Source organism: Micromys minutus (assembly GCF_963924665.1).
Source record: "Micromys minutus genome assembly, chromosome: 7".
NCBI lineage: Eukaryota > Metazoa > Chordata > Mammalia > Rodentia > Muridae > Micromys > Micromys minutus.
The window spans coordinates 75713895-75728295 of record NC_137976.1 but is presented as its reverse complement, the minus strand read 5'-3'; the positions used below and the strand labels follow the sequence as shown (position 1 = coordinate 75728295).

At 38.0% G+C, this 14401-nt stretch overlaps 1 protein-coding gene across 1 annotated transcript in view; it reads right to left on the bottom strand.

Annotated features, from left to right (window-relative positions):
* Positions 1-651: 651 nt before the first annotated feature.
* Positions 652-14401, bottom strand: part of PKP2 (plakophilin 2) — a gene marked incomplete at its 5' end in the record, with an annotated part of 67352 nt that continues 53602 nt past the window's right edge. Inside the window, 4 exons of the mRNA XM_080919398.1 lie at positions 652-809; positions 2102-2189; positions 3603-3792; positions 11073-11226. Of these exons, the coding sequence (XP_080775524.1) occupies positions 741-809; positions 2102-2189; positions 3603-3792; positions 11073-11226 (501 nt within the window). The 3' untranslated portion in view covers positions 652-740. The remainder of the gene's footprint in view (positions 810-2101; positions 2190-3602; positions 3793-11072; positions 11227-14401) is intronic.

Genomic DNA, 14401 nt, shown 5'->3' with positions numbered 1-14401 from the left:
TAGAGAGATTCACACCTACTTCTGACATTACAGGTGAATGACTTCTTGGAGCAAAATTCCCACTTACATTAGGCTGAGGGAGAACATGGAATTTCAGAGACAGCACTTTGTCTTTATGTGTAGCCAGCTATCTTTATGTCATATGCTATGACAGCTTCTCAGCCTTATTACCATGCAATGTACACATGTGTATTCTACACATGTGCCTTACATTCATTTATGTTAGAAAAAGAAAAGGCAAAGCAAAGAACAGTAACCCAACAGGGTCAAGAATAATAAGAGACAAGGCCATTTGCCATCATTGCTTTATTCCTTCATCTCTGTCCTGCTCAGCACTGGTGAACACATGTCTCTGGCTCACTAGGAAAGTGACACGCAGATGAGTGACTAGGATAGAAATGTCAGTCACACACTTTTCCTCAGGTACTCCTCCCATGCACACTCACATGAGTCTGCATATACTATAAGCCTGGATAACGATGCCCATTATCTGCTCAGGGTAAAACAGATTCCACACTGGTACAACCTGGTACAAGTCTTCAAAATTATATTCTGATTATTCATTTTCTAGATTTGGGGAAATAAAAATAGAAAAGGATATAAACAAAGCATGCTTTCTGAGGTTTCTTGGGTCGGTTAATAGAAAAATAGGTGTTTTCTTTGGGGGAGCTTTTTTTTTTTTTTTTTTTTTTAATGTGGAGAGCTGTGAAGATGAAATTCCTGAGTCTCTTTTCCCTTTATCAGTCTTTCAGGGAGTGGTAGGCTTTGGCAGTCCGGCTGTTGACAAAGTCTGTCTTCTTAAACTGAGCCTTTGGAAGAAGCAGACAAAAATATAAAAATTCTCACATAAAAAAACGCCTCATTCATTCATCAATTGAAGGATATTTAAGTTGGTTCTATTTTCTGGCTGTTGTGAATAAAGCAGCAAAGAACATGGCTGAGCTAGTGTCTGTACCACATCATGTCCTGAGGACATGTTAAAATCATATAGCTGGTCATATGGTTGATTTATTTTTCACCCTGAGAACTTTTCATACTGACTTACAGAATGGCTGCAACAGGGACAGGGGCTCTGCTTCCCCACAACCTGACTGGTGCTTTTATCCTTGATCTTAACATTCTGACGAGGTAAGAGGGAATCTCAAAGCAATTCAGATTTCCACTCTCTAATTACTAATGCTGTGAAAATAGTTTCTTGAAACAACCTAAATGCCCTCCAGTTGAGGACTAGAGAAAAAGATACAGTACACATACATACTGAAATTATATTCAGCTGTAAAGTAAAACAAAGGCATAACATTTTCAGGTACATGGATGAGACTGAGTGAGGTGATCCAGACCCAGAAAAACAAGCCACACATTCTCTCTTATTCTGTGGCTCCTAGCTCCTAATCTTCATAAGGAAGTGTATAGCCTGAAGTATCTGCAGAAGCAGGAAAAAGAAAAGGGGGATCAAGGTGGGGTCAAAGTGGAAAGGTGAAGTCTAGTAGAGAGAAAGTTCTTGAATGACAAGACACAGGTGACATGAAGGTGGAAAGGGAAAAGATGGGGGCATTTTAATTGGAGATGTGGAGGGCAATACAGACAAAAGGGAAGGGGTGAGAATAAGTAGCACTAAGGCCGTTTGCAAAGGCATAGCAAATTATTTTTTGTTTACCTAAAATTACACATTATGTATATGCAGGGATATAGAGCTTAATGACATTATACCACTCGGGATGATAATGTTCCCCTAAAAAGTCATGGACTATCTAACAAAACCTCTAGTAGCACATAGGAGGAGAAACCCTCTTCTTCTTTGTTGGTCAAGGAAACCATGAGACCCCGAAAGCAGCGTAAACCATTACTACTTCCTGTGCTGCTCCAGAGCTTCAAGATAAATTTCTGTTCCTGAAGACACCACACACTGTGCACAGAGCTTGGAGGAACTGAGCTGGAAGAGGAGGAGAAAGAAGAGGAAGAGGATGATGGGGAAGAGGAGAAAGAAGAGGAAGGAAAAGAGGAGAAAGGGAGAGGAGGAAGAGAGAGGAGGAGGAGCTATTTGATGATGTCTCTTGAGGGCCAGGTCAAGTGTCCAGTTTTAGTTGGTCAGTGTGTTTACCTTCTTGTAGGCATTATGGAGCTCGGTATGTGCCCACAGAGAGTACAGGAGGACAGAGGCAGCTCTGTTGGCCTTGTTGGGGGCATAGCTGCAAAGACAGAAATGTTTTTGAGTTAGTGAGAAGGTGCAGCTTTGGCCATTCCCCTCACATTCCTCAGATCTTCATTCAGTGTGGGCTAAACAGTTGTCTCTTGTCACGCAAAGAGGAATTGACGGCCAGAGTTTACTTTTCAAGAAGCTTTTTTTTAGATATATATAAAACACAAAGGTAGTGCTAATAGAGAAATGGTTTACAAAGGAAAAAAAATCCATGATGCTTATATACATTTAAAACCTTTACTTACTTATAGACCCTTTACATTTATATGATTATAATATATACTTACAGAGTGAGATACAAAAAACAACTGAAAATGTGCGTGCCTCTGAGACTAAAGGCCCTATCAACGCAGGATCAAAACAAATTTTTCAAGTTAACATGTACACTCTTGCTGTAATACTTGTTGAAGTGGTTTTAAAATCATTTGTGTCTTTAGCATAGGGCTGACAGAAGCATACTTGGTCAGAAATCCAATTCCCCACTACATTTGGCAGTGGCACCGTTTTATTATGGTCCTTTTCTAAATGTGTCTTAAACTTCCCATTTCTAGCAAGAGACCAGTTTCTTTGTGAATTTTGTTGCTTTCTATTTAGTACTAAATAAACCATGGCTGAACTTTCTTTTTCAAAGATGGTGGTTTATTTCCTGTGGCACAAAAGTCTATTGACATGCAATCAAGACCACAGAAAGCAAAACTACAGTGAATAAAAATGTTGGATTCCTTCTTTTCCAGAATAGATGATCTGTAGGAAAGGAGAGTTAACTTAGCCTCTTACAGTGTTCTAGGGATAGAGTCACTTGGAATAAGTAAATTATTCTTACATTACAGCTCTCTTATATTCCAAGTTCTATAAAGTTCTTTAATGTCGAGGACTTTGATATTTGTAACATTTATCTGTACATTTAATGTGGGACAATCCCACTTTGCCTATGGTCTACTATTATTTTATTTTGTTTGGTCTTTTAAGATCGGGTTCTCTGTGTAGCCCTGGTTGTCCTAGAATTCACTTTGTACACCAAGCTGGCCTCAAAACTCAAGAGACCTACCTGCCTCTGCCTTCTGAATGCTGAGATTAAAGGTGTGCCTCACCTCCCTGCTACTCTATCATTCTTAAATCACAACCATTGCTCTGGGAATCCATCACATCAGTAATTGCTAGAATTCACAAGTAAAGACACCATGGAGTCTGACTTCCCGAAGAGAATGGATAGCTAAGCTTGGCTGACTAGGATCTTTCCTTGCCCAATCACCAAGAACTAGAGGAGATGCAGCCCTGGTCTTTGATAGTGCTTGGGGCTCCATGGCCCACAGGACTCAGGAAAAAGTAACTGCAGCTAGAGTATTTATACAGTACTGGTAGCAGGCAAATAGAGACAGTGATGGGCAGGTAAGAGACTTACCCTTCCCCTATGCTGATGGTCATAATTTTCTGCAGACCCCCAGTGTTCAGAAGATCTCGTGCATTCTGGTAACTATTTTGCATTAAATTGTTCAATGTGTAGCAAGCAGAGGCTGTAGTTTCAATAAGAAGGTCAGTACTTGGGACTGTGTCAGGAATTATAGAAACCAAATCTGGTAGAGTTTCTTTAGCTACAAATTGAAAGAAAAAACAGTTAGGAAGATTTTTTTTCCAGGATTCTTTCAGGTCCACAGTAAGGGTCAGGCTTCTGTCAGAGAGAATCGGGATCTGCCCAGAAAGGCTATGCTTTCAGACCAAAGGCTCAGGTTCTTTACCACCTGGACCAGCAGAGAAGCTGGGGCACAGGCCTGGTGAGGTTTCACTGTGAGTAGTCAGAGCGCAGAGAATGCTTGGCAGTGCTTGTGGAAAAGTTCCTTTCTGGCCCACAGTAAGGGCCAGGCCTCTATCAGACAGAATCAGGATCTACCCTGAAAGGTGGTACTCAAAGATCAGCTCCACAGTTGCTTTTGCACCTGGACCAGAGGTGAGCCTGACACATAGTCACAGAGTGCGCACACCAAGAGTTCTCAGAGAGCAGAGCATGCTGTGCTCTCTGGAGAAGGGTCCTTTTTGGCCTAAAGAAAGAGCCAGGTCCCTGCCAGTAGCACTCAGGACCTGTGGACAGAGGGCTGAGCTCCCAGGACAGCCTCACAAGAGATCCCACACCTGAGCCCACAAAAACAGAGTCACTACCACCAGAACCCACTACTTGCCCACTAAAAGCCGAACACTTAGAAGCAATTTTCTTCCTGAGCCCACGGGTCCTAAGATCCATGGAAGAGACAGGTGCCAGTCACTGACAACAAGACCACATATAATGACAGACACCAAGAGGGCAAGAGGAAAACGAAAGAACTTAAGCAATGGAAATCTAGACAACCTGGCAACACCAGAACACAGCTCTCCCATCACAGCAAGTAATGGATTGCCAAACACTCCAGAAAAACAAGACTCAGACTTCAAATCATACTTCACGATGATGATGGAGATCTTGGAGAAGTGCATGAATAACTCCCTTAAACAATTACAGGAGAACACACATAAACAAATAGAAGCTCTTAAAGAGGAAACACAAAACTCACTCAAAGAACTACAGGAAAACAAACCAAACAGGTGAAGAAATGGAAAATGGAAAAAGAAACAATAAAGAAAACATAAAAAGACACAACCCGGGAGATAGGAAACCTAAAAAAGAAACAAAAAGTCACACATGCAAGCATCACCATCAGACTACAAGAGATGGAAGAGAGAATCTCGGTGGCCGAAGACAACACAGAAAACATAGGCAAAACAGTCAGAGAAGATGAAAAAAAAAAAAAAAAAAAAAAAAAAAAAACAAAAAGCTCCTAACAGAAAATGTACAGGAGATCCAGGACACAATGAGAATGCCAAACCTAAAAATAATAGGACTAGAAGAGGGCAAAGAATATCAGCCAAAGGGCACAGTAAATATCTTTAACAAAATTGTATAAGAAAACTTCCCTACCCTTAAAATAAAATGACCTTGAGCATACAAGAAGCAACAGAACTCCAAAAAGATTGGACCAGAAAAGAAATTCTTCCTGACACATAATAGTCAAAACACCAAGTACGCAAAGCAAAGAAAGGTTTCTAAAAGCAGAAAGGGGAAAAGAACATGTAACTTAAAAAGGCAGACCAATCAGAATTACATCGAACTGCTCAACAGACATTATGAAAGCTAGAAGACCCTGGACAGACATCATACAGACTCTAAGAGAAGAAAAATGTCATCACAGGTTATTATATCCATAGAAACTCTCAGTTACCATAGATGGAGAGACCAAGATATTCAAGGACAAAATTCAATTTACATAAATCCAGCCCTACATAGATTAATAGATTGAAACCCAACACAAGAAAAGAAACTACACTCTAGAAAAAAAAAATAACTAGGCAAGAAAACCAAAAAAAGACAGATACACAGACAACTATACTTCCAGCAGCAAAAATAGCAGAAAACAACAATGACTATTCCTTAATATCTGTTAACATAAAAACACTCAGTTCCCCAATAAAGAGACAAAGACTATCAGACTGGTTACATAAACAAGATCCAGCATTTTGCTGCATACAGGAAACTGATCTCAGAGACAAAGACAAAACTATCTCAAAGTAAAGGGCTGGGAAAAAAAAAAAAAACCTTTCAAGTAAAGGGCCCCAAGAAACAAGCAGGAGTAGCCATTCTAATATCAAACAAAGTAGATTTCCAACCAAAAGTTATAAAAAAGATAAAAAAAGACACTTTTTACTCATTACAGGAAAAATTCATCAGGATGAATTCTCAATCCTAAACATATATGCTGCAAATACAAGAGCACCCATCTTCATAAAAGAAACCCTACTAAAGCTCAAAACATACATTGCACCAAACAAAATGATTCTGGGAGACTTCAACACCCCACTGTCATCAATGGACAGAACATGTAAGCAGAAACAGAACAGAGATACAGTGAAACTAGTAGAGGTTATGAACCAATTAGAATTAACAGACATCTACAGAACATTTCATCCTAAAACAAAAGAATACATCTTCTTCTCAGCACCTCATGGAACATTTTCCAAAATTAACCATATAGGCTATCTTAAAACAAGCCTCAACAGATAAAAGGAGATTGAAATACTTCCATGCATCCTATCACATCACCATGGAATAAGGTTGGTCTTTAATGATAACAAAGTCAAAAAAAAAAAAAAAAAAAAAAAAAGCCCACATACACATGGAAGCTGAACAATGCTCTACTCAGCAATAGCATGGTCAAAGAAGAAATTAAAAAAGTAATTAAGGATTTTCTAGAACTTAATGAAAATGAAAGCAAAACCTACCCAAACCTATGGGATGCAATGAAAGCAGTACTAAAAAGAAAACTCATAGCTCTGGGTGTTTCCAAAAAGAAACAGGAGAGAGCATACACTAGCAACTTGACACCACAACTGAAGGCTTTAGAACAAAAAGAAGAAGATACACCCAAGAGGAGTAGACAGCAAGAAATAATCGAATACAGAGCAGAAATAAAGCAAATAGAAACAAAAAGAACCATACAAGGAATCAACAAAATGAGGAACTAATTCTTTGAGAAAATTAACAATACTGAAAAACCCTTAGACAGACTAACTAGAGGGCAAAGAAAAAGTATTCAATTTAAAAAAATCAAAAATGAAAGTGGAGACATAACAAGTGAAACTGAGGAAATTATAGAAATCATCAGATCCTACTACAAAAGCCTATACTCAGCAAAACTGAAAAATCTGGAGGAAATGAATAAATTCCTAAACAGATATCAAATACCAAAGTTAAATCAGGACCAGATAAACTATCAAAATAATCCCATAACACCTAAAGAAATAGTAGCAGTCATCAAAAGCCTCCCAACAAAAAAAAAAAAAAAGCCCATGAACAGATGGGTTCAGTACAGAATTCCATCAGACATTTAATGAAGATCTAATACCAATACTCTCCAACCTATTCCACAAAATAGAGTCAGATGGAACAATACCCAACTCATTCTTCGAAGCCACAATAACTCTCATTCCTAAACCACACAAAGACTCTACAAGGAAAGAGAACTTCAGACCAATCTCCCTTGTGAACACTGATGCAAAAATACTCAACAAAATTTTTGCAAACCGAATCCAAGAACACATCAAAATGATCATTCATCATGAACAAGTAGGCTTCATCCCTGGGATGCAAGGAAGGTTTAGTATATGGAAATCCATCAACATAATCCACAATATAAACAAACTCAAAGGAAAAAAAAACAAAAGAAACTCTAGATGCTGAGAAATCATTTGACAAAATTCAACACCCCATCATGTTAAAAGTCTTGGAAAGATCAGGAATCCAAGGCCCATACCTAAACAAAATAAAAGCAATATACAGCAACCAACAGCCAACATCAAACGAACGGTGAGAAACTTGAAGCAATCTCACTAAAATCAGGAACTAGACAAGGCTGCCCACTCTGCCCCTACCTGCTCAACATAGTACTGGAAGTCTTGGCGAGAGCAATTAGACAGGAAAAGGAAATTAAAGGGATACAAATCAGAATGGAAGAAGTAAAAGTATCACTTTTGCAAATGACATTATACTATTCTTAAGTGGCCCCTAAAATTCCACCAGAGAATTTTACAGCTGATAAACAACTTCAGCAAAATGGCTGGATATAAAATTAACTCAAACAAATGAGTAGCCTTCCTCTACTCAAAGGACAAATATGCTGAGAAAGAAATTAGAGAAAAGATACCCTTAACAATAGTCACAAACAATATGAAATACCTTGGTGTAACTCTAACTAAGCAAGTGAAGGACCTATATGATAAGAACTTCAAATCTCTGAAGAAGGAAATTGAAGAAGATCTCCAAAGATAAAAAGATTTCCCATGATCAAGAATTGGAAGGACCAACATTGTAAAAATGGCCATCTTACCAATAGCAATCTACAGATTCAATGCAATCTTCATCAAAATTCCAACTCAATTCTTCATAGAGTTGGAAAGAACAATTTTCAAATCCATCTAAAATAACAAAAAACCTAGAATATCGAAATCTATTCTCAACAACAGGAAAACTTCTGCGGAAATCACCATCCCTGACCTCAAGCTATATTACAATCAGTTCTCTTAAAAACCACTTGGTACTGATACAGAGATAGGCAGATAAATCAATGGAACAGAATAGAAGATCCAGAAATGAACTCTCACTCACATGGTCACTTGATTTTTGACAAAGGAGCTGAAAACATTCAATGGAAAAAGGACAGCCTCTTCAACAAAAAATGTTGGTCAAACTGGCAGTCAGCATGCAGAAGAATGAAAATAGACCCTTTCTTATCTCCTTTCACAAAGCTCAAGTGCAAGTGGATCAAAGACCTTTACTTTAAATCAAGTTTACTGAAACTATTAGAAGAGAATGTGGGGAAAACTTTAGAACACATAGGAACAGAAGAAAATTTCCTGAACAGAACACCAATGACTTGTGTTCTAAGACCAAGGAGCGAGAAATGGGACTTAATGAGATTACAAAGTTTCTGTACAGCTAAGGACACTGTCAAGAAAACAAAATGGCAGCCAACAGATTGAGAAAAGACCTTTATCAATCCCATGTCTTATAGAGTCTAATATCCAATATACACAAAGAACTCAAGAAGTTAGACTCTAGAGAATCAAACAGTCCTATTTAAAAATGGGGTACAGAGATAAATAAAGAATTCTAATTGAGGAAAATTGAATGGTTGAGAAGCACCTAAGGAAATGCTCAACATCCCTAGTCATCAGGGATCAAAATCAAAACAACTTTGAGATTCCAGCTCACACCAGTCAGAATGGCTAAGATCAAAAACTGAAATGACAGCAGATGCTGGAGAGGATACAGAGAAAGAGGAACACTCCTCCACTTTTGGTGGGGTTGTAACCTGGTACAACTACTCTGGAAATGAGTTTGGCAGTTCCTCAGAAAATTGGATATAGTTCTACCTGAAGTCCCAGTTACTCAACTTCTGCGCATATACCCCAGCGATGCTCCAACATACAATAAAGACATGTGCACCACCATGTTCATAGCAGCCTTATTTATAATAGTCAGAAGCTGGAAGGCACCCAGAACCCAGATGTCCTTCAGTAGATAAATGGATACAGAAATTGTGGTATATTTACACAATGAAGTACTACTCAGCTATTAGAAACAACGACTTTATGAAATTTTTAGGAAAATGGATGTATTAGAGAATACCATCCTGAGTGAGGCAACCCAGTCACAAAAGAACAGACATAACATGCAGTCACTGATAATTGGATACTAGCCCCAGAAAGCTCTGAATATCCAAGAAATACCTCACAGACCATATGAAGTTCAGAAAAAAAGAATGGCCAAAAAGTGAAAGTCTCAGTCCTTCTTAGAAAAACAAAAACAAAAAAACAAAAAAAACAAGGGTATATCACTCCCTCTCAGAGCGGGGTCCACCTAGACCTTAAATCATTAATAACTCGAGGATTAAGAAGATAGTCTTGTGGCAATTTTTGTATTTAAAAATCATTGTTTAATCTTTACACACCAAGAAAATTCTTATTATTTCCATATTAAGTTTTATTTTACATGTACTTTATGCTCATTGTAACTAGTAAGATTTTAATGCATACTATCAAACCTTTAAAAAAATCAAGTACTGACAAAAATATATCCATATAGTTTTATGCCAAAATGATTTTAAAAATCTGTACATGTATCTTTGTCTTGTTTTTTTTTTTTTTTTCAAATAAAGTTGTAAGGGGAAAAAAAAGATTTTTTTTCCTTTGGGAGAATATGTATGTTATGTGCATGTGTGGGTGCGGGGCCACATGCACTTGAGCATTCCTATAGGCCTATCTTTAACTAACTAAGATAAACTTGAGAAAAGATTCAAGCTTCTGGATCAGTTCAAAGAAGAGCCTGACTTGCCTTTGTTCAAGCCCAGGGCCCACCCACAGCTGATTATTTAGATTGCCTGGCTCTGCAGGGCACACGAGTTACACGAGTCTCTGAGGAATTTCTCTAATGTATAATACTGAGAATAACACTCTCTTCTCCCACAGGCTGTTCTGAGTGAGCTCAGGAGTTAATGCACATTACTTTGGCCACATCAGAAGGTGAAACCACAGACGGAAGACCTTGAGAACATGAACATTCCTTTTACAATGTATGTGGACAACATGGAAATAATTCTGATCCAGACAGCAGGAAGGCCTGAGCTGCTCACTGAGAGCTGTGCCACCCACTTCTTATCCCCACCCCAGGATCCCTTCCATAGATCCAGGCTGAGATACAGCAGCAACTAAAGGAGTTCTTGTCAGCAGCAATTAAGGGAGTTTTTTGTCACCTTTACTTGTCTTAGGACAATATAAGTATCAAAATATATTCTATAATATACTATGGGAAGATGTCTATCTAAATCTGTATCCATGATATATTCATTCCCCCACCCATCTCATTAAACTAACAAACAAATAAATAAATGAAGATCTACCTAGCTAGAAATCTCCTTAAAAACTCAACATGTATTGAAATGGATTTTCCTGGCTACTAAAACTCAGAATCAAAATAGGTTTTATTGTTGAAATTACATATTGAAGATAAAGAAAATTTGCAATTTTAAAAGGACATGACTGTTGCTGACAAAATGTAGATGAGACACACCCACAGCTGATGGGAGAGAGGCTTCGTGCAGATTGCCGGTCTTGCTAATTATTAGTGTGGTCTTCGATTTCTCTTCTGTAGATAATCAAAGCAAGCAGGACAACCAATGCCCGTGAGTAAGGCACCTGCCCAGCACGCAGGGCAGCAAACCAGGCCACTCATCACCTGCTTTCCTGCACCGTATATGCAGAATGCACCCACGGCATGTAGACCTCAACTCACCAATTTCATTCTGCAGAGCAAGATTCCGTGACAGGTTCCTCAGCAGGGAGACTGCAGTCTTCTTCACACTGGGATCACCCACGTGCAGCATCTTTCGGGCATGCTGAAGGCCATTTTCCTTCTGGACCACCATTCGAGCGACCGACATGGGTATCTGTTGTGAAACACATTCCATAAATGGTATCACATTTACTATTAGAGAAGATAAGTTCTCTGTAGATTCCAAACGTTGAGGGAGGATAAAAGTTAGAACGGTAATAAAAGCAGTTTACAGATATTTGTTTAAATCTTCTTCATTTTCAATATAGTTGATAAATAAAAATCTTTCTAGTATTTTTAAACTATTAAGAATTGGTTACTTTCTATTATTTTGAATTATCTGTGTATAGGTAAAATAATTCTGATATTACTTTGTGCTTCACATAAAAATTTTAATGGTGTGTGTGTGTGTGCGTGTGTGGATGTGTGTGTGGATGTGTGTAGGTATGTGTGCGTGTGTGTGTGTATGCATGTGTGTGTATGTGTGTGTGTGTATGTGTGCGTGTGTACACACTCACACTCCTGTAAATGCTTGTGGAAGGCAGAGGTGGCTATCAGGTCAGGTGTCTTTCACGTTATCACTGTGAGCCAGGGTTTCAGTGAACCTGAATCTGGCATTTCTGCTAGGCTGACCAGAAAGCTCTTGCGATCCATGTTTCTGTTACTTCAAGGTGGCCATGTTGGCTTTTTATGTGTGTGAAGGGCAGTCAAATTAGGTTCTTATGCTTGCAAGTAAGTATATGTGACCACTGAGCATCCCCCAAGGTATGAATAATATAAACCTAATTGGACAGTATGTATTCTATCATGAACTATTCAGCTTATATAAGCTCTTCTTTGTGGTCTTGGTAGAATTTGGCCACACAGATGCTGGCCACTTAGCTCTACAGTGAACTTGAGACTTGGCTTTTCCTAACCGAGGTGAGAAAACCTGAACTCCTTTCTTACCGACTGGATTCATCTACTGGCTGATGCTTACTTATTGTCTCTGTTACTTCTGGTTCAAGATTTGGTGATTTAACATAGTTCAACAAACTTACTTATTTCTAAATTATAAACCCAGTTCATTCTAAAAAAAAAATTGGGATTGTAAAAACTGTTTTTACTAATCTTTGAAAACTGCATATAGTGCAGTTTGGTCATATTTATCCTTCTCTCCTAACTCCTACCTAATCTACACTCAGATCCTCCCTGCCCAGCCAACTTTGAGTTTTCTTCTTTTAAAATCTCTTGATATATCTAGTGTACCCACCAATGTATTTTTGTTTCTTACAACTTTATTTGAAAAAGAGAGATACTTGTACAGATTTTTAAAAGCATTTTGGCATAAAACTATATAAATATATTTTTGCCAGTGCTTGATTTTTTAAAGGTTTGATAGTATGCATTGAAATATTACTATTTATCATAAGCATAAAGTACATGTAAAACAAAACGTAACATGAAAATAGTAAAAGTTTTCTTGGTGTGTATAGATTAAACATAATGGTTTTTAAATACCAAAAATTGCCACAAGGCTCTCTTCTTAGCTATTGAGGTATTAATGATTTAAGGTCTAGGTGTACCCCACTCTGAGAGGGGGCTATACACTTGTTGTTTTTTGGCGTTTTCCTATGGACTGGAGCTTCTACTTTTTGGCCTTTTATTTTTTGAGCTTCATATGATCTGTGAGTTTTTTCTTGGGTGTTCAGAGATTTCTAGGAGTAGTATCCAATTATCAGTGACTGCATATTATGTCTGTTCTTTTATGATTAGGTTACCTCACTCAGGATGATATTCTCTAGATACATCACTTTCCTAGGAATTTCATAAAGTCATTGTTTTTAATAGCTGAGTAGTACTCCACTGTGTAAATATTCCACAATTTCTGTATTCATTCATCAGCTGAAGGACATATGGGTTCTTTCCACCTTCTGGCTATTATAAATAAGGCTGCTATGAACATGGTGGAGCATGTGTCCTTATTGTATGTTGGAGAATCATTAGAGTATATGCCCAGAAGAGGAGAAACTGGGTCTTCAGGTAGGACTATGTCAAATTTTCTGAGTAACAGCCAGATTGATTTCCAGAGTAGTTGTACCAGCTTACAACCCCACCAAAAGTGGAGTAGTGTTCTTCTCTCTCCACACCCTCGCCAGCATCTGCTGTCATCTGAGTTTTTGATCTTAGTCATTCTGACTGGTGTGAGGTGGAATCTCAGGGTTGTTTTGATTTGCATTTCCCTGATGACTAGGGATGTCAGGACTTCCTTAGATGATTCTCAGCCATTCGATATTTCTCAACTGAGAATTCACTGTTTAGCACTGTACCCCATTTTTTAATAAGATTGTTTTGATTCTATGGATTCTAACCTCTTGAGTTCTTTGTGTATATTAGATATTAGACCTCTATCAGATATAGGATTGGTAAAGATCTTTTTCCATGTGTTGGCTGCCATTTTGTATCTTGACAGTGTCCTTAGCTGTACAGAAACTTTGCAATCTCATTAAATCCATTTCTCGATCCTTGGTCTTAGAGCACAACCCATTGATATTCTGTTCAGGACATTTTCTTCTGTGTCTATGTGTTCTAAGGTTTTCACCAATTTCCCTTCTAATACTTTCAGTATATCTGGTTTAATGTGGAGATATTTGATCCACTTGCACTTGAGCTTTGTACAGGGAGATAAGAAAGGGTCTATTTTCATTCTTCTGAATGCTGACTGCCAGTTGAGCCAACACCATTGCTTGAAGAGGCTGTCCTTTTTCCATTGAATGTTTTCAGCTCCTATGTCAAAAATCAATTGACCCTATATGTTAGAGTTCATTTCTGGATCTTCTATTCTGTTTCTTTGATCTATCTGCCTATCTCTGTACCAGTACCATATAGTTTTTAACACAACTGCTTAGTAATATAGCTTGAGGTCAGGGATGGTGATTCCCACAGAAGTTTTCTTGTCATTGAGAATAAATTTCAATATTCTAGGTTTTTTCTTATTCCAGATAAATTTGCAAATTTCTCTTTCTAACTCTATGAAGAATTGAGTTGGAATTTTGATACGGATTTCATTGAATCTGTAGATTGCTTTCAGTAAGATGGCCATTTTTACAATGTTGATCCTTCAAATCCATGAACATAGGAGATCTTTCCATCTTCTGAGATCTTCAATTTCCTTCGTCAGAGATTTGAAGTTCTTATCATACAGGTCCTTCACTGGCTTAGTTAGAGTCACATCAGGGTATTTCATATTGTTTGTGACTATTGTGAAGGGTATCTTTTTCCTAATTTCATTCTCAGCATGTTTGTCCTTT